Source organism: Oryx dammah, unplaced genomic scaffold (assembly GCF_014754425.2).
Source record: "Oryx dammah isolate SB20612 unplaced genomic scaffold, SCBI_Odam_1.1 HiC_scaffold_17, whole genome shotgun sequence".
Taxonomy (NCBI): Eukaryota; Metazoa; Chordata; class Mammalia; order Artiodactyla; family Bovidae; genus Oryx; species Oryx dammah.
The window spans coordinates 53,828,130-53,851,642 of NW_024070201.1; the positions used below are offsets into that span (position 1 = coordinate 53,828,130).

The following is a 23,513-nucleotide window of genomic DNA, read 5'->3' on the forward strand; positions in this document are numbered from 1 at the left end:
CCTCAGATGGGTGACCCAAGGTCCAAACTGGCACGGAGGAGCAGGAGAAAGCCCCAAGGTGGCCACACATCCAGCCTACATTCTCCAAGCTGCTAAGCTGAATTCTAGCCCCCCACCTGCCTGCTACCTGAGCGAGAAGGAAGAGTTTGATGTAATTAATAACCATCCTACAACTCTAGCCGCAGAAAGGTGACCAGGCACAGGCTCTGCTCTCTAGGAGCTCAGACTCCCAAACACGATCACCAGAGACTTCTGTCGCTGGGGCCACTCAGCTGCAACTGGGAGCTGCAGCTCCTTGTACCCAGGTGTGGTCCTTTAGCAGCAGAGAGAACACAGCCAGAGGAGAGGCTTCCATACTAACAGACACAGACGTGAATTGCTGTGTGACCTTGGGTGAGTCACCTGCCTCTCTGAGCCTGTATCCTTATCTGTACAGTAGGGATGATAATCCATCCCTCTGAGGGGCACTGCGAGGATTAAATGAGATATCCTGTGACAATCCCTAGGCCAGGTCAATCCTCTGTTGATGCTTAACTGGTGCGTCTGTGTGAGTTCAGTGCTCAGTCATGTCTGACTCTTTGCGACTCCATGGATTATAGCTCACCAATCTCCTCTGCCCATGGGATTCTCCAGGCAAGAATACTGGAGTGGGTTGCCATGCCCTCCTCCACAAGATCTTCCCAATCCAGGGATGGAACCCGCATTTCCTGCATGCCCTGCATTGGCAGGCAGATTCTTCACCACTGGCGCCCTCTATTCGGTACTTTCAGGAGGAGGCCTCAATGCCAGAACATGCTGTGCTCATCATCGGTTGGCGTGAACGACAGCACCTTCTCTCACATTCTGCTCAATCTGCAGGACCACCCTAAGCCAGAGTCACTTTCACCTCTCCTTTACAAATGGAAGCTTGAGGCTCAGAGAGGTGAAGTGATGTGCTCAGAGTAACTCAGCCATGTGGGCGGGGCCAGGCTCACCCTCTGGGCTGAGGACTGGAGTAAAAGCCCATTTCCTCCCCACTCTCCCTCCATACCTCCGCACGCAACCCCCCGCCATCCCCCAGCCACCCCCCCAACCCGGCAGCCCACAGGGCCCTGCTGTGGAGTTCTGTCCATGAAAGTGCTCTTTCAGTACCTGCTGGGAGGGAATTGCAGACCCCTGGGGAACCAGGAAATGATCGCCTGGCTGCCTCCCAGCCCAGACTGGATTAAAGAGCAGTAACCAGATCCTGCTGGAATGGAGGGGAATCCAAGGCAGCTGAGTGAGCGATGAGAGGCGCCTGCACTTGGGAAGGAACTGGCCTCCCGTTTCCCCACATCTGGACGGGTGTGCAGGCCTTGTTTTATTTCATTCCGCTCTGCCAGAAAGATGCAGACCTCCTGGCCAGAGTTCAGAGCAGATCAGAAAGCATGATTCAGAGCTGAGACGGACACATGTGTGAGAAAAGACCAGCAGGAGAGGAAGAGACAAGGCCAGGAGTGACTCAGGGCACATCAAAGCAGCAGGGCCCAGCAAGGCGGGATGAGGAATCTTTTCCTAGGCTCTGGAGGCAAGAGGGGAACACAGCCAGCATGACAGAGAATGCCTCAGGCTCTGGGCTGGGGCAGGAGCGTGGAGTCCTGAATAGGAAATGGGAGGGAAGCTGTGTGCTAGGAATATCAGCACTCAGGTCTCCGCTGGTCAGTGTGGGGCAGTGGACAGATCTGGGCAGTGGAGGTGAACTTGGCAGGCTCCTGTCCTGGCTCTGTTGTTCTGCCCAAGGTCCCGATCCCCAGAACTGAGAGAACAAGACATCCACGGCAAAGCAAACGCAAAAAGGGAATTTACTGCTAGCTTGAGCCAGGGCCCTGGCCACATCCAACACAGTGGAATAAAGCCAGAGCCCCGAGCCCTGGATTACAGTAGTATTTATAGGTTTAGGACAAAGACAGGGAATTGGCAAGGTTGGATTGGTTACAAGGGTTTCTTTGCATCTACTAATTGGTTAGATTTTCACACACGCAGGCTTTCTTAGGAGATATCTATCCTCATCCCGATTGGCACAGACCAGGCTACGGGGAGCATGCTGACAGGCTGAGTCCTCCCATCGGGGGTAATTAATTTTGATCCCGCCTGGGCAGTGTCTCAGCTGTTTCTGGGATGCTTGCTCCAGCCTATTTTAGTCATGGCCTCTATCAGGCCTCAACACTGTCACCTATCAGCTGTGTGATCTCAGGCAAGTCATTTCCCTCTCTGGGCCTTAGTGAGCTCCTCATTTAGTCAACACATATTTTCTGAGGACCCACCACATGTTGGACATTGCCAAGCACTGGGGACAGAGTGGTTTAGGTTGGAACCGACACATCCAGGGGTTGTTCTGCGAGCCTCACACAAGCGCTTCTAACCAGGTGTGCGAGGGCAGGGAAGCTAACCCGACACCAGGAGGGAGCAGAAGAGGAGAGTGAGCAGGGTTCCAGGAGGAGGGAACAGCATGTGTGAGGACCTTGTGGCTAGAGAGAGCAAGAGAGCAAAGCCTGTGTGAGGAATGCAGAGGGCGCAGAGGCAGAGAGAGAGTCACTGTGGAGGGAGGCGGGGCCCACTCCTGGAGGGCCACCTGTGACCCTGTGGCTTTATCCTGAGGAGGTCTGGGTCCTGGGAGGACCATGAGCCCTGAGGAAGCTAGTTTTCAGGACCCAAATGTCCAAGTTCAAGTCTCAGCTTCACGTCCTGCTGAGAACAGCTGCTCAACCCCTTGTTTCTTCATCTGTAAATTAGGGGTGCTAGTACCTACCTCATAGCTTGTTATGTTGTTATGATGATCAAATGGTACAATACATATAAGGCATCTAGACTGCATACCAGTGTGTGGTATACAGTAAGCACTCAATAAATATTGGTGACTACTGCTGCCTGGATACTGTGTGTAATGCTATCAGCAGGTTACCTGGCACCTCGAAGAGTGAGTTCTCCCCTCTGAAACTTCCCACCCATGCACGCTTCCCTTCCTGGCTTCAGCTCAGCCCAGGGCCTGGCCCTCTCCAGCCCCAGTCTTCCTGGAGGGCTGTGGCAGGAAGGGGGCTGACAGGTCACAAATGAAGGCAAAGGACAGGGGAGCCAGGGTATGGCTGTCTCCTGGGAGCTCCTCCCCACCTCCTCCACCATGTCTGAGGCTGATCTGGGACCTCAAACAATGGGATCAGAATAGCAGCAGGGTTGGGTTGGGAAGGCCCCCGTGGCAGGCAGAGAGGGCAGAAGGCTATTCACTTTCACAGGCTCACAGCTTTACACAGAATTTCTACCAGGGGGAGACAATCTGCCCATCGTCTATGAACCCCCTGGGACAGGAATCATTATTCCTGTTTTATATTAATAGATAAGGAAACAGAGGCCCAGAGAGGGGAAACCAAAGTGACACAGAAGCCGGTGTCTCAAACCCAGGACTGAGAGGTACACAGGGACTAGTTCATGGAGGGGGTTGATGACTCTGCCAAGGCCCCTGCTGCCCCCCCCAGGGTCTCCCATCCACTTCCACTGATAGCCCACTTCATGTCCAGCCATCAAAGCCCATTTAGCATTTCTCACACTTACTAGGGCCACCCTCTCAAGCCTCAAAATTTAGTACATTATTACCCCATTGCTTGCCCTGAGCAACCACACCCAGGATGGACAATGCTAGGAAGACAGCACCTCTTCCAGGAAGCTTTCCTTGCCTTCCTTTACTCTAAACATCTACTCCTAGCTGGATTAGAGACCCTCTCAGCCTCCTCTGCCTCCCCAGATCATCAATTTCATAGTGGGTTGTCTTTCTCTTTTACCGACAGCACTGAGAGCACCCTGTGGGCAGGCACAGAAGCTGATTCATCTGTCGACCCTCACCTGGAACAAGTAGAATTTATTTTCCTACTTCTTGAATCTGGGCTGGCCTTTTGACTTACTTTGACCAATAGAATATGTCAGAAATAATGTACCCAATTTCAGCTTAGACTTCAAGAGACTTCTGGACTTCTGCCTTCTCTCTCAGAACTCTGCCACACTTTTTAAATAATACCAACTAGACAGCTGGAGGGTGAGGTACCATACGGACCAGAACTGAGTTGTCTCAGCCAAGGCACCCAGAGTCCAGCCAAAATCAGCAGAGCTGCCTCTCACCCACACTGACCACAGATGTGGATGTATGAGTGAGCCCAGCCGAATCCAGAGAATTTTCTAGCTGGACCTATAGACTTGTGAGCAAGAATAGATGCGTACTGTTTTACACTATTGGGTTTGGGGGTTGTTTGTTACACAGCAATAGCTTATTGATAAAAGATGCATAAGTAAATGACTGGAAATATAGGTATGATGCAAACACAGTGTAGAAGAGAGAAAGAGATGGACTGCCTGCCTCATAGTCCTCTTACCTTATACACGTCATGGTTGCCCAGAACCTCATCAAACAGTGTGTCGAGGTCATTGAGCAAGCCCACCACCTCAATGGGCTCACTCAGGGATGCGATGGTGGTAGAGCCCACGTCACTGAAGTATATGGTAACCTGATCAAAGTACTCTGGCTCCACGGCTGCCCCCATTTTCAGAGCTTCAGTCACAGACCTGAAGGGATAGGAAGGGCCAGAGTCACAAGGTGGGAGGACCCTCTTTCCACAGTTGGAAGTGAGGGAGGGATATCTGTGGGAAAGTCCTGGGATGAGTGTCAGGGGGTCTGGGACAGGTCTGCTCTGTGCTGGTTCCCCTGCCCCTCTCTGGATGTTACTTCCTCTGAAGTCAGATGGGGGACACTGCACTTCCCTCTCTGGACGTTACTTCCTCTGAAGTCAGATGGGGGACACTGCACTTCGTCCTTGTTCCCAAAGGAAAGAGGCAGCAGAAGTTCAACACTCATGTGCACAACACAGTGCCCAATGCATGCAAGGGCTCTATGAAAATATGATGGATAAATAAACAACAAATGAACTGAACCAGTTCATGGAACCCAGCTTTACTGAGCACCTGTTATGTCCCAGATCCCCAAGTCCCATGCTCATACAGTATGCAAGGGCTCTGTGAAAATATGATGGATAAATAAACAACAAATGAACTGAACCAATTCATGGAACCCAGCTTTACTGGGTACCTGCTATGTCCCAGCTCCCAGGTCCCATGCTCATAGAGTATGCAAGGACTCTATGAAAATATGATGGATAAATAAACAACAAATGAACTGAACCAATTAATGGAACCCAGCTTTACTGGGTACCTGCTATGTCCCAGCTCCCAGGTCCCATGGTCAGAGGCACTGAGGCTAGAGGCACAGTCAAGTCCACTCACAGGGGCAGCAACCTTTCTATCCTCGGTCTCTCCAGCTCCAGCTCCTCAGTCCGCTCCCAGATCAGGCCCTCCTGGCTTTGGGAATACTTCTCCAGCATCCACAGCATAGGGTCAGCAACACTGGTCTTCTTGCCTTGGTTGATGCTTTTGAACTGAAAATAGAATGAAAATCCCAATTTATCCATGAAGATCAGCAGAGCACTTGGCCCTCAGGTTGAGAATCTAGGCCACAGGAATGAACCAGATATAGTCCCTGCCCGGAAGAGTTGGATGGTGGGGATCAGGTAGGTAATAGGCAAAGGGTGGCAGCTCTGATAAGGGAAAGCAGAGACAGCAGGGAGGGAAAATGGGCTAGTTCTCTGTGAGGCAGACAGGCATGGAGAGGACTTTGCAAAGGAACCCATGCCCAGCATTGTATCACCATTAACAAACACTTTGGTTCTTACAAAAACACTGTGGAATAGGCATTCTTTGTTCTCAAGGATAAGTTGGTTGGGTGAATGGATAGATGGGTAGATACATAGAAGTGTTATATGTAGGTTGTTCATGTATATAATCTATTTCTACCTCTTTATTTCTGTCTTTGTTAAAAAAATTTTTTTACAAAACAAAATTATAAATATGTAAGGGCACTGAGAAAAGGAAAGCAAAAGCTAAAGAAGTTAATCCAGGAGTGAGGTCTATATGTAAAATGCAGGCTATAATTTGGTCACAATTTTGGATATAAGCTCCCTAGCAACAAAGAAAGGAGAAGGCAATGGCACCCCACTCCAGTACTCTTGCCTGGAAAATCCCATGGATGGAGGAGCCTGGTGGGCTTCAGTCCATGGGGTCACTAAGAGTTAGATATGACTGAGCAACTTCAATTTCCCTTTTCACTTGCATGCATTGGAGAAGGAAATGGCGACCCACTCCAGTGTTATTGCCTGGAGAATCCCAGGGACGGGGGAGCCTGGTGGGCTGACGCCTATGGGGTCGCACAGAGTCGGACACGACTGAAGCGACTTAGCAGCAGCAACAAAGAAAAGAGGGAAACAGCAATTACATAATATATGGAGTCTGTGAGACAATGGTGCATTAAACTAGTTTCCCAGAAGGAACACAATTACTGCTGGTGCTGAGCAAAGATAAGTACCTCTCCTAGGTCTTTGTAAGATGATATTATAAACTGTACCTTCAACAACAACGTTAGAGAAAACCTTGTTTCCTAAGGAGACGTACTAGAACTCTCCCTAGTGTGGTTTGTACCTTACCAAAGTGCAATCAGTAGGAAAATCAAATTAATGATGATCAAAGTGGAAGAGTTTATTCCTGTCTAAATCCAGCATCTTGACCTGTGTGTGTGTGTGTGTGTGTGTGTGTGTAGGTGTTTATTCCAACCTTTATTAATACTGCTTTTATCAGGCAAATGTCTGTAAGGTGGGGAGTGTCAGCAGCCCCTGAAAAGCACATATTTTGTACTGCCCATTAGAAGCAGAGGCACAAGCTTTAGGTCACTTGCCATGGGTGTGACAGCTGCTGACCCTGAGACAGCAACATGGACAAGAAGCTGACTGTAAGATCAACTCTGCAAGGGGGACTCCCATTTTATAATGAAGAAACAAAGGATCTGAGAAGTACAACTTGCTGAGAACAACATAATGGTGGAACTGAGTTTCAAACAGAGGTCTGTTATATATCAGTTTTATCACCAGCCACCCCACTGAATTATTTTATCATTTGGAGTGTGTTTTCCATTGTTTCCCTTGCATTGCCCTCAGGAGCAAAATCATAGGATATGCAAACACAATTATTTTTTTCTTTGTTGTTGTTGTTTAGCTTCTCAGTCACGTCAGGTTCTTGTAATCCCATGGACTGTAACCCGCCAGGCTCCTCCGTCCATGGGACTTCCCAGGCAAGTGGGTTACCATTTCCTTCTCCAAGGGATCTTCCTGACCCAGGGATTGAACCCGTTTCCTTCATTGGCAGGCAGATTCTTTACCACTAAACCACAAGGAAGCCCATTTTCTTCTTTCTTTACAACGTTCATTTTCTTGCTTAGTTATATTGGCTGATACTCCCAGAACAATCTTCTATGAACACGGTTTAAGTCTTTCAGCTCCAGGGTCAGTGCTCTTTCTCCTCATTCTCTCCTCAGAAAAGATACTTTTTTAAAAATTTCTTAGTTATTTCACTTGATGGTCCCACCAGTGTGTCCAGTTGGTTCAGAGTTAGTCCTTTTAGACATCACCTAAGGAGATCTGAGGCTCAGCGGTGGAACTGATTTGGCCAAGGTCAAGTAGTAGGTAAGTGGAAGCACAGTCTGAATGCAGGCTCTCCGACCCTTAGCCTCCCCACAGTGTGATATGGTTCTCATCTGCACGTGGAGTACATCACGTGCCAGCCTCTGCCTTCTCTGCCGCTGAACCTAATGCAGGCTTTCCCCACAGTCACCCCTCTCAGGGTAAGAGTCTTCTTCCCCACCTCACTAGCCACGGCAATCTCTAACCCTGGAAAGATTCTAGGCTGGTGTTTTGAGAACTGTGCTTTTGGCCTAGGTCTGCACCCACCCTCACAGGGGCCACTGAGAGCTCATTCACTCTGAGGTCCAGATTTCCCATAGGGTGCCTGTGCGTTTCTCCTGGCTTCCTATCTCTCGCTCCCTCATCACCTGTCTGGATGCCCCTCCGGCTCCATGAACCTCTCCTTGGCAAAATTCCACTGTGGCTGGGGAGTGGAGGGCAGGAAACAGGAGGCACAAAAGCTGTCACCGCAGGCTTGATGAGTTGGCCCTGTGAGAGCCGTTAGCCGGCTCAGTCAGGTCCACACACACCATGTCCACCCAGCAAACTCCAGGCTTGCCTCACCCCTCCCGGTGCAGTCCCCAGGGCAGGCCGGGGGTGGGAGGGGCACCCCCCACCACACCTTCCACTCCCTGATGCAGGAACCAGTGCTGCCTCCATGGCTGAAAATGGCCCCTCTGCTCTGGTGCCAGGAGGCCTGGTGTGGGGTCAGAGTTCCTAGCATCAGTGCTGCAGAGACAAACGTGGGTCTATGTTCCAGCCCCACCTTTCACTTCCTTGGTTACCTTTGGCAAGTCCCATCACCTTGCCATGCCTCAGTTTCTGTCTTGTAAACCCCAGATAATAGCAATGCTTCCTTGGAGGGCTATCAGGGGGGTATAAAATATAAACACAGGACTTAGCATGGAGCTTGGCACTCAGGAAGGGAGTGTCTATGAACCTGGAGTTCTGAGAAAGATTCCCTCAGATGGTAGATCTCGGGTTCCACCCTCAGGAGTGATGATGCTGGCCCATTGCCCCCTCTATGCACAGGGTTTCCAGGCCCCGGGATAGGGGGGCCCTCACTGGGCAAAGTGAGGTGAACTGATTCCCTGTTTCTTGTGAGTAGCCAGCTCCTCTGGTGGCACTGACCTGGCTATATTAGATCTGGTCCAGACTGGGTCTGTCCTCTGGAGCCTCCTCCCAGCACTGCTCCATTAGCTGGATGCACTCAGGTGGCCCATGGCCAGGGGACACCAGGGGCTGGCACAGGGGACGGGGAGACCACCTTCCTGATGATTTCTGCAAGAAACACAGACCGGCCAGTGGGGCTGAGGTCCCCAGGATGGCTGGTGGTAAGGCATTGGCCTGGGATCCTGAGATGGAGGGCAGGGTGGGCCTGTGGGGTGTGGATATCAGGCTGTGAGAGTGTTTCTCAGCCACTTGTTCTCTGCTCCAGGGCATGCTGGCCAGCGGTCCAGGATTGCTGTTTTCCTGGGCCCATTCCACAGTGTGGCGGGGGAAGGGGTCTCAGCTCGGAGCTTGGAGAATGGGGCTTGAATTCTGGATCCACCACCACCTCTCCATGAGATGGTGAACAACATAGCCATCTCTCTGAGCCTTGGTCTCCCCATCTATGAAGTGGGCTTAACAAACTGCCTTCGTGAGATGAGTGCTAAGGAAGGAAATGACGGATGCTAGATATTGGGGTGCTAAGTTCACCCTAGCCCGTGAACCCTGCACAACTTGCTGCTGCTCTGTTGCCAGCAATGTCCGAGAATGTGCTCACGACCTAGGCACTGCAGGTCTGTCTGGCAGCCCTACCACCCAGAGGCCATCTGGTGTGGACTCTGCACAACTGTGAGGCAAGACTCTCTGCCCTGCATGTTCGCCATCATCATGACTCTTTCCCCAGGACAATCCCTGCTGTGGCTCTTCCTGTGCCCAGCCCACATGATAAAGACCACAGCCTGAGTCGAGATCTGATGCATCAGCGATCCAGCTCTGTCTCTGTCACTTGCTATCACTCTGAGCCTTGGTTTTCCCACCTCGGGCAGCCCTAAGGGTGCCTCAGGGAGCTGAGAGATTCATGGGCACACCGGGAGGAGGAGAGGCTGGGTACAAAGCTCAGGCCTTCAGCGGCACAGGAGGAGATGTCAAGATTATCCTTCTAATCCTGTGCAAGCTAAGCTATGTCTCTGAACCTCAATCTCCTCACCTAATGATAATAGGACAGACCTCACAGGCCGTTAGGGGTGGAACAGGGTGGGCCCCTCCTCAGAGGAGGCAAAGAGGTGGGTTCCTTGGAGAGAAAGTTCCTTGGAGAGTGAAGAGAAGCTTCTCTCTGAATTTCCCTTTGCCAACCTCCTTGTTGGGGGAAGCCCATGACTCACTATCCCATTTTACAGACAGGGAAACTGAGGTTCCAAGGAGGTGGTAACATTGGTCAACTGAGCCACAGGGCCAGTAAAAAGTAGATGCTAGTACTGGGCCTGATAGCCTCCCGGCCTGCACTTTTTTCTCTACCCAGAGGCTCCCAGTCTGCAGGTGTCAGACCCTGAGGGCCTCTGAGTAGAGGATCTAAAAAGCTGTATATGTTTATAAAGGAGTGTGCACAGATGGAACCCATAATATCACACACACACACATGTCCAGCTCTTTTCCAAAAGCATTCTAATGGTGTTGTGATGAATAAAATACAGATCCATTTCAAAGTGTTGCATATTTCAGAGCAGATTTTTGTTTCTGGGCGTTTTCTCAGTCACCAGATACTAAAAGTCAGATAGTAGCATATGAGGCTCCAAACTCTTTGGTCATTAAAGTGGAGTTCTCACAGGTGGTCATGTTGGGAACCCATAGCCCAGGCCAGGCCAGATCTCTTTTTTCCCTCCCCATGCTGAGCCCACTGTCCACATCCAGCCCATCACTGGGATGGATCAGTCCTGCTGGCAAGAGGCTGTGCATCGTCTGTGGAAAAGATGCTTTCTGGATGACTCCAGGAGATTTTAGGGCAACACCACTGAGCGCACTGGGATCCCAGACCCACAGCTTCCCGCTGGGGAGTCTTGCCCCTCTCTGAGCCTCACTGCTTTCGTCTCTGAAGAGTGCACTTACCACCTCACAGCATTGTCCATTGGCATAACACAAACGACAGTGCTTAGGAAACCACAAGTGTCCACCCCCGCCACAGAATCTTAAAAAGATGCTATTTCTGGGACTTCCTTGGTGGTCTGGTGGTTAAGAATCTGCCAGCCATTGCAGGGAACGGGGATTCCATCCCTGGTCAGGGAAGATTCCACATGCTGCGGAGCAGTTAAGCCCAGGCATCATGACTGCTGAGACCAAGCTCTAGAGCCCGTGAGTCACAACTACTGAGCACCCCAACAAGAGTAGTCCCCCACTCACTGCAGCTAGAGACAAGCCCACTCACAGCAACAAAGACCCAGCACAGCCAAAAATAAATAAATAAATAAAAATTAATTAATCGTTTTTTTTAAAGGATGCTATTTCTTAGAGCAAGGAGGTCCGCTTCTCAGTAGGAGAGTGGAAAGAACCTGGGCTCTTCCCCACTCGCATACCCCTAAAACCACCCAGGGTCTAGCGTGTGCCAGGCTCATGTCTAAAGCATTTCACTGAATCCTCACAAATACTCTTGGAGCTAGGCATCATGGTCCCTATTTTACAAATGAAAAAAACTGAAGCTCAGAGTCTGAAAGAGATGTACTTAGAGTCATGAGGTGAATTGGTGTACAGCTGGGCTCAAGTCCATGTCCCCCAAAGGCTGTGCTCTGGACATTTCACTCCCTGAGACCAGGAAAAGTGCAGCCAGGAAGCAGCAGGTCCGGGATTGACAGCCCAATGCAGGGGTGACCCTGGGGTCCCCGAAGTCTGAAGAGCACTGTCCTAAGGGCCCTGAATGGCAGCATAACTCACAGACCCCATCTGGCTGTTCACCTTCCCACCCCCTCAGCAGGCAGATGTCAGCGAGTTGGTGGGTGGGAGCAGCCAAGGAGAGTTGAACAAATGGTGTGATCAAGCCCTTCCCCTTCCCAACCCTCCACCCCATAAAGTTGGGACCTGGAATGCTCATGATTCATGGAGCAATACTTCAGTGGAGAAAAGAAGTGAGGCCAGGCCTCCCTGTGAGGTAGATTCTCCATCTGGGGTGGGAGGAAAGTGGGCTCCATCACTCCATCACTGCCTGTGCTGCAGGCTGAAATGCAGGGTATCCGTGGACCAGGTCCCCGGGATTGGACAGAAGCAGCTGGGGTGGAGAGGATGCCACAGGCTACTGAAAGAGCAGCACAGAGCCCAGGGAGCCCTGAGAGGGAGCACAGACGCAGTGTTTCTGAAGTTGGGCCCTGGCACTGGGGTCTGAAGAGAAAAAAATGTGTAAGACCAAGTGATGACAGGGAAGGTGTGAGTGATTACCCCAGAAGCACAAAGATATGTGCTGAGGGGGTGGGAAGGTGAACAGCCAGATGGGGTCTGTGAGTTATGCTGCCATTCAGGGCCCTTAGGACAGTGCTCTTCAGACTTCGGGGACCCCAGGGTCACCCCTGCATTGGGCTGTCAATCCCGGACCTGCTACTTCCTGGCTGCACTTTTCCTGGTCTCAGGGAGTGAAATGTCCAGAGCACAGCCTTTGGGGGACATGGACTTGAGCCCAGCTCTACCCCAATTCACCTCATGACTCTGAGTAAATCTCTTTCAGACTCTGAGCTTCCCCACTCAAGCAGAAAACCAAGTCTCCAATCACCCAGCAGACTGGTGACATCAGACAGGGATTGGATGCCTGACACATTTTAAAATTGATCCCCACTCTAAAGATGGGAAAACGGGCTGAGAGAAGGTAAGTAATTAGTGTAAGGTCATGCAGTAAGTGATCCAGGGGAAGAACTGAAGTTTCCATAGACACAAAGTCTGTGCTGGGCAGCCGGATGGTTAGGGCAATAACGACCTCTGGACATGGCAATAACATTGGGAGAGGAAGAAAGGGGTTGGGCTTTTACCCAGAAACCAATGTTTTTAGTTCTAGAGATGGTGAGCTGGCATTTTGGTAGTTGCTAAAGGCTGCTTGGCTTAAGCCAAAGAAACCCATTTCTCATCATCAAATCAGGCATGTGTGTCTCTGTGGTTATTTTCAGGTCCTGATTTCCTGATGCTCACAGAGCTACTCAACTACGTGGGGACTCTGCCAGAGACAGGCCGAGGAAGGAGGAGGAGGATGGTATACCTTCCGCTGGCCTCAGCACCTACTGGCAGCCCCCTGCCCACCCCTGAGCTGACCTTCTGGGGTGGCTGGGGGCGGGGAGCCCTCTGAGCATCCAGGAGCTCCGCATAATCGTGGTCAGTGACCTTCAGCACAAAGCGCCCGTCCACCACGCAGTTTCGGGACTTGAGGCGGCCATGAGGGAAACGCCGATGGTGTAGATACCGCACCCCCTAGTAGAGCGGAATCATGAGGGTCCCTTAGGCATGTGGTGAATGAGAAGGACTCCTGCTTCTTTCAGAATTCCCAGGAAATCTCCCTGCGTCCCTTCACCCTTTGCCACACTGTTCAGATTTTTCTCAATAGGACAAAGTGGAAAATGAGGCCTGGGAAATGAGCCTCTCTTGTCTCCCTTCCGTCCCTGTTGCCCCCACAGCTCCAGCCCTGGAGAGGGTTCTCACATGGATCAAATCCAGCAGCAGGGAGGCCTTGAAGGTCCAGTCCAGTCGCAGAGCTTCTTTCCTCAGCAGGTCCTCCAGGGTGCCCTGAGCGCAGTGCTCCAACACCAGAGCACTAACCCAGGGGCCATGAAGAAGCCCCGGAAGGTGGTGATGTTCTCATGCCACAGCTAAAGGGTGGACAGCTGGCCCCTTGTACTTAGAACCCAGCACAAGACTGAACACAGAGAGGCCTCAGAAATGTTGGATGGAAGTGATGGGTGGACAGATGGATGAATAGATGGGGTAGATAAAGGATGAGGGGGTGGATGGATGGATGACAAATGTGTAGATGGATGATGAGTGTGTGGATGGCCGGATGGATGAGCCAGTGAAATGAGGGCATGGAAGCATCATGGATGAATAACTCAATACACCACAGAATATGGATCTAGGCCTATTCTCCACCTAGGGGACATCATGGCCCGTAAAACTGTAAAATCTCTCCCCAAGACTCAGAGACAGATGAGGAGAAGAACCGAAGGGATCAGGAACAAGCAGAAAGCAGCCCAGAAGGTGAGAGAACTCTAGCCCCGCCAGCTAGGCTAGCATTTGCCCGGGCAGGAAAGAGGGAAACACTGTCTGGCATGGCCTTCCTCTCAGATACAGTTCAGGGGTCAGCTAAGTGAGGGGACCTGAACACTCTCCCTACCTCCCTAGAGCTTTGCATGCAATCCTTTAACCCTGCTGCCATCAAGAGGTTGGGCCTCTGACCCCTCCCTTTGAATCTGTGTTGGCCAGTAGAACATGGCGGAAGTGAACTTGTGTGTCTTGGGTCCAGGTCTTAAGAGACTGACAGCTTCCATTTCCTGATTCTGGGAGCCCTCTTTGTTGGAGGACTGAATGTTCATAAGAAGTCCCTCCATCCCAAGTCACCCCACTGGTGAGACCGTATGGAGAGGCCCTGAGACTATACGGAGTGGAAAAGCAGGTTCTGTTGAGTACACTTTTCCAACCGCCCAGCCAAGGCATCAAGAAACCACTGAGTAACCCCCAGTCAAGGCCAAGTGAAACAGAAGAACTGCTTGGCTGAGCCCTGCTCAAATTTCCTACCACAAAACTGAAAGATATTATAAAATGGTTGATGTTTTAAGCCACTAATTTTGGGATAAGTTGTTACACACTCATAGATAACCAAAACGGACTTATTAAATGTTCTGAGAAGTCCTGTGCCTAAGCCAAGCAATTTCTAAACTCATTTGACCACATATAGGACCTTCTCTTTTATGAAACATCTACACATCTCAGTTGTAAGATGCCCACTGGGGAATGTCTAACCTAATCTCCAATCACTTAATCTCTCTGAATCTGATTTCAGATGACATGATGTTGGAAATAATAATAAAATTCACCATTTACTAAAGGCACTCTTCTTGCCAGACACAGTTTTAGGTTATTCTATATACTCTCTCTGTGTGTGCTAAGTCGCTTCAGTTGTGTCTGATTCTTTGCGACCCCAAGGCCTGTAGCCTGCCAGGCTTCACTGTCCATGGATTCTCCAGGCAAGAATATTGGAGTGGGTTGCCATTCCCTTCTCTAGGGTATCTTCTTGACCCAGGAATTGAACCCAGGACTCCTACATTTTTTACTGTCTGAACCACCAGGGAAGCCCTCCTAATTCCCATTTTATTAGCTCCATTTTACAGGAAAACTAAGTGTCCTAGAGAGGCAGAATTCCATCTGGGATCTTCCTGACTCAAATCTTTTGCTCTGCCCTCCATCCCACAGTGCTTCTCAGGATGGTGATAATCTCAGAGGTGAAGGGGCTTATGTGAGTAGTGATGACAAGTGGCTGGAAGTTCCTCGAGGGAAGGGATCCTGTCTCTCTTCTCCATTGCCGTGTCCCCAAAGCCAGAGCATAGAAGGTGCCCAAAAAACAGTGGATGGATGAACAGATGGACGGAGGGATGAAGGGTACAAGATGAGGTCCTTCAGCGGTGCTGATCGTACCCTGTGATGATAGTAGTAGAGATGTCTGTGCCCCTGGTAGTCACGGTGATGATCATATGGGCTGGGGGTGTGACATGGGGGATGCTGGTGTGGGATGATGAAGTGATGGTGCATATCTGTCATGACAACGGGCCAGTGATCATGGTAATAGTAAGCCCTTCCTTTTTGGAGGCTAGAAGCTTCTGCATTGAGTAGGGACCAATCCAGATTGGTAGGGGTCTCCTGACAGCACCCCTCCGCAGCCCACCTTCCATGCCCTCTGCCCTACCTTTCTCAGGACCCTAAGGCAGCTTGGCCACAGCTCAGGGGCTGTTTCACCTTCAAATCTCTTCAGCCACACCCACTCTCCCTGTTTAGGAAAAGACAGCAAAAGTTTATCCACTGCTGGTCCCCAACTGGAGCTAACCTCCACCTCTCTCAGCCTCAGCTTCTTCCCCATACGTGTGTCCTTTCTGTGTGCTCCAAGCCAGGAAGAGCCTGGGCATTGGAAACAAAAAGTCAGACTTTGTCTCCTTCGGCTGACAGACCCAAGATCCAGTCCTTACTCCACCACTTTCTAACTCTGTGACCTTGGACAAGGGACTTCAGTTCTCTGAGCCTCATGTCCCAGTTCTGTAAAGCCAGGATGATATCCTCACCCACATGAAGAAGGCTGACAAGATTGTGGAGAGAAAACATGTTAGCTCCTGGCCTTGGACACCTGCAACATTCCAAACCCAGCAAAGTGAGGGGGGGGTCTGTGACCCAGAGACCCTAGGGGAGGAGGGGAGGGTGAGAGAGGCAGAGCCCCTCAAGCTGGGGGTCAGTCCTCGCCCAGAACTTTCTGTAACCTTCGCCCTCTCTCCTCTCATCACTGGTGGATTCCTGCCTCCTCAGCCTGGCCCAAAGTGCTTTCAGTGGAGCAGTCAAAACATGTTTTGTACATCCTGAAAGCCTCCTTTCAGCAGAAGAGAAAAAAGATGGGATTCTCCAAGGGAGAAGGTGGAAAGAAGGAGCACGAGCCTGATGTGGATTCCCGTAGAAACTATTAACCCAGTTCATCCACCATGAGACTCAGAACAGGAGAGTCAGAGATCAGTTAATCGCTGGATTTGAGAAGCCAGCTCTGGAAAAATCACTGTGACCTCAGCAACTTTAGTATCTGACTGGTCTCACCTCTGCCCTGTCAGCTGGTGACCCAGCCTCTGTCCAGAGGCTGTCCTGGGCCTGGTGCTGCCCCACACTCAGGGCCTTGGGGACCCTGGACCGAATCACCCCTTTCCAAAGCCCAATTGGCCCAGTGCTGAGAGAGGTCCCGGGCCGGACTCACACCAGCAATGCCCAGGTCCAGGTGGCCGGGGACTGGTTGTTTCCCAAGGTCAGGTCACAAAACATGGGTAACTGGGAGTTGGGAGTCCTGCTTCCCGCTTCTAGCGCTGCCACCGACTTGCTGTGGGACCCAGAAAAGTCACTGTCTGTCCCTCAGCCTCGGTTTCCTATGTCATAGCAGGAGTGGGGCATACAGAGATGCTCTGGGTTCCCTTAGCTTCTCCCAAACTGACAAGAGCTCTCAAAAACTGGGCCTGGGGGTGGCAGGGCCCCTCACCTGGTACAGAGCCATGTTGGCGGGCTCCTGGGGGGCCGGTAGCCTCCTTGCCGACCGCTGGGCCACAGACCTCAGGCTCCCCCCGTCTGCCATACTCTTTGATTCACTCACACTGTCCACCTGCAGCCTCTGGAGGCGATAGGTGTGGTCAAGAGCTAGAGCAGCTCTGTCCATGCCCTGCCCACTCCCCCAGCCTGGTGCCTGCCCCCCAACCAAGACTGGTGCCTGCCCCCCCCCCAGCTTAGTGTCAAGCGCCCTCCCCGCAAGCTTGGCGCCTGCTGCGGCAGCCTGGTGCCTGCCTACCCACCCGTCTGCTCAAGGGCTGCTGGATGAAGGTGCAAGGCCTCCCGGTGGGGGCCCTGCACCAGCTGCAGCTGCCGGATGCTCCATCTGGAGGTGAGCAAAGTGCAGGACAGAGAAGATGGAGCTGTCGTCACTCCCCTAATCTGGCTCCTCAGAGCTGCCTCTGACCCAGAGCCCTCCTGGTCCTCCCCATTTCCCTGCCTGTGTCCCTCATCAGTCCCCACTGGGCTGAGAGGGCACCACTGGGTACTGCCCCTCAGAGTCCCTCGGTCCAGCCCTGAGCTGGCTCAGGGCTGGATGGACCCCAGGCCTGACGTGTCTTCTGGTCCCCAGCCTCGGTGTTTCCAAGCAGCCTGGGGGCAGAGGGCTGTCTCTCTTGGATGTCGCTGAGGCTCAGGGAGTACAGAAGACTTCAGACCTGGACGATTGTTTTCAAAGCTGAAGAACTCTGGGGTCATCCTGACCAAGCCCTCAATGCACAGGTGTGTAGCCCAAGCTTCAGGAAGGATGGAGTCTTGTCCAAGGTCCCAGGCTTCTTCCTCAGGTCTCTCTAAATCCCAAGAGGCATGCCCACTTTGACAAGGCCCTGACCGAGGCTCTAAGATGGACAGGAGGGTGGGCAGTCCTGAGGTTGGGGTGAAGATTGGGATGAAGCTCCCTGCAGATGCCAGGGCTGTATACACAGCCAGGAGGCCCAGCAGGGTTGGGGGCACAGAGGGCAGAGCAAGGCTCAGGAGACCAGAATCTTACCTGATGAGGCAAGTGAGGGCCCCGCCGGCCCGCACCAGGACACAGTCCAGGGCCAGTACGAGGAGGCCTCCGGGGGGCTGCTCACCTGTGCGGGAAGCAGGGGCGGCATGAGTCCCAACAGTAATTAACAACCACACAGGCGCTCAGCCTCTTCACTCAGCTCCTGCACCTACTGGCCCATGGGGACACACTCCTGCCCAGGGCCAGCCCTCCAGGGGAAGGCAAAGAATGGCCCTGGACTGTGGCCTGGCCATCACACACGCAGTTGATTCCCAGCACTGCTCTTAGGGTTCTCATTTCAGGCTCCTGGCCTCAGGGGGCCCACAGACCCTGCACAGACCCCATGACTGTCTTACACTCTGGCCCTCATCTGCCAGGATGCTGGGCTCTTCCCACTAGACAGAGCAGCTGGACAGCAGAGCCTGTTTCTTATTCAACTTGGGGCCCCTGGGCACCTTACATGGGGGCTAGACAGGCAAGATACTGAATAAAAATGGTAGATCCCTATCAATGATTACTCTGCTTCTTACATAACCCCATGGGCTGCTCATTACCTATTTCAGCAGCCATTTTCAGTGTCATTCACTTTGACTTTTAGAAGAGCCTGAATCTTACACTGAATCTTAATCTCTCTAGCTCTCATATCAGGATTGGGTGGGTGAAGTCTTCTTGGGACTGCTGGGCAAGGTGGGGAGGGCCACTTGGGCAACTCCAGCATCAGCTTGGGCTGGCAAGGTGGCAAAATGCCAGGTCCTATTCTGGAGAGAGGATAATGATCTCCCCTGTCACACAAGTGGGGGGACTATCTCTTCTTCCTTCCTTGCCTCCCTCCCTTCCTTCCTTTTGCTGAAGGACAGCACTGTCCGTATGCCCTCTGATGAGATGAGCCTCCTCCAATTTTAGTCCTGATAATAATAACAGCAGCGAATAGCTTGTAGCACTTATTATTCTATTGTTTATTGCTAAGTTTTGTCCAACACTTTTGCGACCCCATGGACTGTAGCCTGTCAGGCTGTTCTGTTCATGGGATTCTCCAGCAAGAATACTGAAGTGGGTTTCCATTTCCTTGTCCAGGGGAATCTTCCTGACCCAGGGACTGAACCTGCATCTCTAGTATTAACAGGTGGATTCTTTACCACTGAGCCACCAGGGAAGCCCATTTATTATACTCCTGTATATTGTACTGCACTAAACACCTGTTCTAAGGATGTCACATATTTCAACTCAGTTATTCTGCACAGTGACCTCTGGAAGTAGGTATGGTCATGATCACAATTCCATGGAAGAGGAAATAGAAAGACAGGCAACTGTCTCTGAGTGGCAGAGCCTAGGTTCCCAACCACCATCCTCCCCGCCCCTCACTCAGGAAGGAGGCTTGACTCCTGATCTGGAGGAGGTAAGAAAGGAAGCATAGCCAGGAAAGCCGTCCAGGTCTAGGGAGCAGCAAACACAAAGAAACAGGAGCGTGGCTGATGTGTTCAGTGGGAGGAAGATGGAGGGCAGGGAGCCGAGGGTGGCAAGGGCTCTGGCCGTACTCTAGGCTAGGTGAGCCTCTGCAGGCTCTGAGCAGGGGAAAGCCAGATCTATTAAAATATTTTCCAAAGACCCTCCAACTGCCATTGTGAGGTCCAGAGACAAGGGCAGGAACACAGAGGCCTGTTGGGAGGCTGCTGTGGTAATCCAGCAAGAGATGATGGGGTCTGGACCAGGGAGGAGGCAGGGGAGTGGTGAGCAGGGCTCTGCTTCTAGGTAAATTCTAAAGATGGAGCCTCCAGGGTGTTCTGATAGGCTGGGCCTGGGTGTGGGGAGACGAGGGTACCTGAGCCTTAGGGAGGATGGGGTTGCCGTCACCTACAGTGGGAAATGCTGGGGAGGAAAATGGGAGGAGGCTGGGGGCAGATCTGGAGTTCAGTTTCAGACAATGTCAGGTTGAAGACGCCATCTAGGCATCCAGGCAAGAGGGGCTGCTGAGCGGTGGCAGAAACCTGAATGAAGCATCGTCCCTGCCCTCCTAGAGCTGGTGTTCTTGAAGACCAGCCCCAGGCTACACTCTCCAGGGGCTTCCATCTGGTGGCAGAGACAGGGACAGCAGAGATAACACCATACAATGTGGCCAAAACTTTGACAGGGGCAGCCAGAGGCTGATGGCGATCTTCGTAAACACCTCCACCAGCCCTGGCTCACAGACTTTACCCTCTGCCAGGAGTTTGCTCATTCATTCAATGAATCTCTCAGCAAACATTTCTAGAGTGCTGTGTGCTGCGTTCAGTGCCGAGAACTGAAGATACAACAGCGGATGAGGTCTAGAGTCACTGCCAGCACCGTGATGGAGCTTACCGTATCCTGGGGGTGGAGGGCAGGTGCTCTAAGCCAGTGGAGGGACAATGTTTCATTCATTCCTCCTTCCCTGGGGCTGAGCACCATGCCTGATGCCCAGTAAATCCTCAGTCAATATTTGTAGAAGAAAAGAGAGGCAAAGAAACAACTGGGTGAAAGTTTCTTTGTGTGACCTCCTTTGATTAGTTTGGGGACAGATGGTACTGGTCTCCCCAACATGGGACACACACCCTAGGAAGCTATGCCCCCAGGGACTGTGGGGAGCACAGTGGTTGCACATACACTGCACCCCCCGCACCCCCACCCCATAGCTCAGACTGGAGAGTTATTCTGGAAGAAAAACAAGGATTTAGCCAGGCAAGGCCAGAGCATTCCAGGATGAGGAAAACACACGTGCTCAGGGAGGCTGGAAAGGGTGGCATGTGTTTGGGGGGAAGACAAAGAGGAACAGTGTCAGGAGATGGGGCAGCAAGGACAGCAGGGTCTGGGTCGTGGGGTAGGGGGGTGGCTGCTGAAGGTTTGGGGTAGGCAGGGATGTAAGCAAGCCTGGCCGACCTGAACTTACCCCCCAACAGCAGTCACCGCAACTAAGTGTGCATAAGGAAATGTGGGTGCATTTGGTATACATGTAGGAGTGTGCTCATCTCCACCTATGCGCTTGTGTGTCAGTGCAATTTCATCAGAGATCAAAGCCTGGGTGGATGAATGTCAGAAATGAGAATGTGTGGGTCTCTTGTCTCACACTCCCCAGTGGTCATAAGCTAAAGGGAATCTTGCCCTTGGAGTTGATAGACTTGGGGCCCCCCGTGTAACCTTAGGCAAGTTACCTAAACTTTCTGAGCTTCAGGTCTCCACTGAGGCCCTTAGAGGATGGTGTCCTTGTCACAAAACTGTGGTGAAGTTCAGGAGAGCTGAGAGGTGGGAACGTGCTCACAAATGCTTTAGCTTGCTGGGCTGAGGGGTGGCCTTGCTAGGCTTCCCTGGAGCTTCACACCCCCTGGTTCAGTCTTTTCAGTGGCAGGTCAAGTCTCTTCCTTGCTTTTGCTCCTCACATGACTGTCCACATGGAGAGCCTTGATGAATGATGGATGGATAGATGAGTGGATGAATGATGGATGGATAGATGGATTGCGGAGAAATGGATGAATGGATGGACAGACGGATAGATGGGTGGATGGGTGGATGGATACATGATGAATTACCTCTTATGCATAGTGTATTAGGGTCAAACCAGCAGCTGGAGTTGCAAGCTGGAGGGGCTCCTCCTGGAAAGTGGATAGCTCTGTTCAGGGGCTTCACTTTCCGTGGGTCTGTGTCCAGGATGTGGGTGGGAACCAGCTGGCTTCCCCGACCACCTGTGTCCAAAATGACGTACTGAGCCAGCCTCCTCCCCTTCTCATCTGTCCGGATCCTCTGGCTAAAGCCAGCCACATCCAGAGGCCCTGTGTGGTCCCCCAAGTGGGCCCTGAGAATCCTGCCCCATGGCTCTCAGAGCGGCTCAGGGTGTGGGCCAGCAGGACAACAGCATCACAGATGGTTCCAAAGAGAGGGGACACCTGAGGAAGAGGGCCTTTCAGCTCCGTAACCCCCGGCATAGGCTCCCGGATGTTCTGAGTCCTGGCCCTCCTGCCCTCAGCAACTGTTTGAATCACCACCCCCTTTCCCATCCACAACACAGTCCTCTCTTTAGTCCCATTACCTCAGTCCCACTCAGAAGCCGCACCATCTCCACGGCCACCACCACCACCCTCGCCACTTACCTGATACTTCTAAAACAAACTCCCAGTTCTGCAAGGTTCTTCGTGGCTCTGCTGCACCAAACCCCAGTCCTCCCAAATTTGGAGAACTGGAACTGCCACCTGTCCAGTTCCGCAAGCCTCCTGTCTCTCTCTCTTCAGTTCATTATCAAATCTTTTTAGGTTTATATCAGAACTTGTTCCCAATCTAACTGACTTGTTACCACTTCTACTCCTGCCATCTGGGTCCACTGTTAACACAGGAGCCTCCCAAGGGCCTCCCTGCTTCACCCAGCCCTCTTCAGACCACTCGCCACAAAGCGAGCAAACCATGTGTTTTAAAAAAAACATAAATCATTTCTTACTTAAACCTTGCTGGTTGTCTCCCATTTCACTCATGATAACTTCAGATGCCTTACCCACTTTACAAAGCCTCGCATGACTGGGCCCCAAGCCCACCTCGGAGCCCTCTCGCCATCATTCATGACAGTCTCATCACTCCACACTCCCACAACTGTTCCTCTGGCCACTGTTGCTCACTCTGCCTCTGGGCCTTTGCACTTGCTGTTTCCCCTGCTTGGTTGCTTGCCATGCAGATCTTTACCTGGCTGTCTCCTATCATTCAAAACTCAGCTCGAGTGCCGCCGCCTCCACGTGAGCTTCTCTGCCTGTCCTGTGTCTTCTTGACACTACTCCATCCCAGTTACTCTCTGTCACTTTATCCTGTTTTACTTTCTTGATGACACAGTCTCTACTTGAATTTGTTTATTAAGTTGCTTGGTTATCGTCAGTCTCACCCTAACAGAATGGAAGCTTCTTGAAGGCAAAGGCTGTCTACCCATCCTCACATCCTTGATGCCTGGCACAGAGCCATGTGAAAGGGACTCAACCCACATTTGTCAGATGAATGACTGGTTGAATGACCCTTCATCATCATCCGCATTCCCATCACCACCTCCAGGCACTACTGGCTTCTTATCACCAGGAAGCAGCCATCCTGGGAGAGACTCAGGCAGCCGAGTCCTGTGAACCAAAACTAGCCCGGCAGCCTCATCCCCAACCACTCGTACTCTTCAGATCCACAGCAGTGACTTCAGAAAACCTTTCCGCTCTCCCATACTTCCATCACTCTCTCTTTCTGATGTTCACAGTGTGTTAGAAAAGTGTGGGGAAGGGGAGGAAGAATGTGTGTGAGAAAGAGGAGATGGGCTGGAGATGGGAATCAGAGGAACCAAGCTAAAGACAGAAAAATGGGGGCAAGAGAGACACAAGAGGAGAATCAACAAAGTGGCTGAGAGAGAGAGAGACATGGGAAAGAATGAGATGGACACAGACACGCTCACACACACACACACACATGCTCACACACACACATGCACACACACACACACGCACACGCTCACACACACACACATGCTCACACACATACATGCTCACACACACACACATGCTCACACACACACATGCTCACACATACACACGCTCACACACTCACACACACACGCTCACACACACACATGCTCACACACACACACATGCTCATACACACACATATACACACACGTTCACACACACACACATGCTCACACACTCACACACACA

General features: G+C 51.8%; 1 protein-coding gene across 1 annotated transcript in view; it reads right to left on the bottom strand.

The window, feature by feature from the left end:
• LOC120875958 (guanylate cyclase D-like) overlaps positions 1 to 23,513 on the bottom strand; it is a 58,555-nt gene that overhangs the window by 29,620 nt on the left and 5,422 nt on the right. Inside the window, 14 exon segments of the mRNA XM_040257695.1 lie at positions 4,377 to 4,608; positions 5,281 to 5,432; positions 8,694 to 8,843; positions 12,831 to 12,986; positions 13,215 to 13,342; positions 13,345 to 13,396; positions 15,469 to 15,549; positions 16,786 to 16,914; positions 17,093 to 17,123; positions 17,125 to 17,175; positions 17,839 to 17,923; positions 20,176 to 20,181; positions 21,378 to 21,638; positions 21,641 to 21,731. Of these exon segments, the coding sequence (XP_040113629.1) occupies positions 4,377 to 4,608; positions 5,281 to 5,432; positions 8,694 to 8,843; positions 12,831 to 12,986; positions 13,215 to 13,342; positions 13,345 to 13,396; positions 15,469 to 15,549; positions 16,786 to 16,914; positions 17,093 to 17,123; positions 17,125 to 17,175; positions 17,839 to 17,923; positions 20,176 to 20,181; positions 21,378 to 21,638; positions 21,641 to 21,731 (1,605 nt within the window).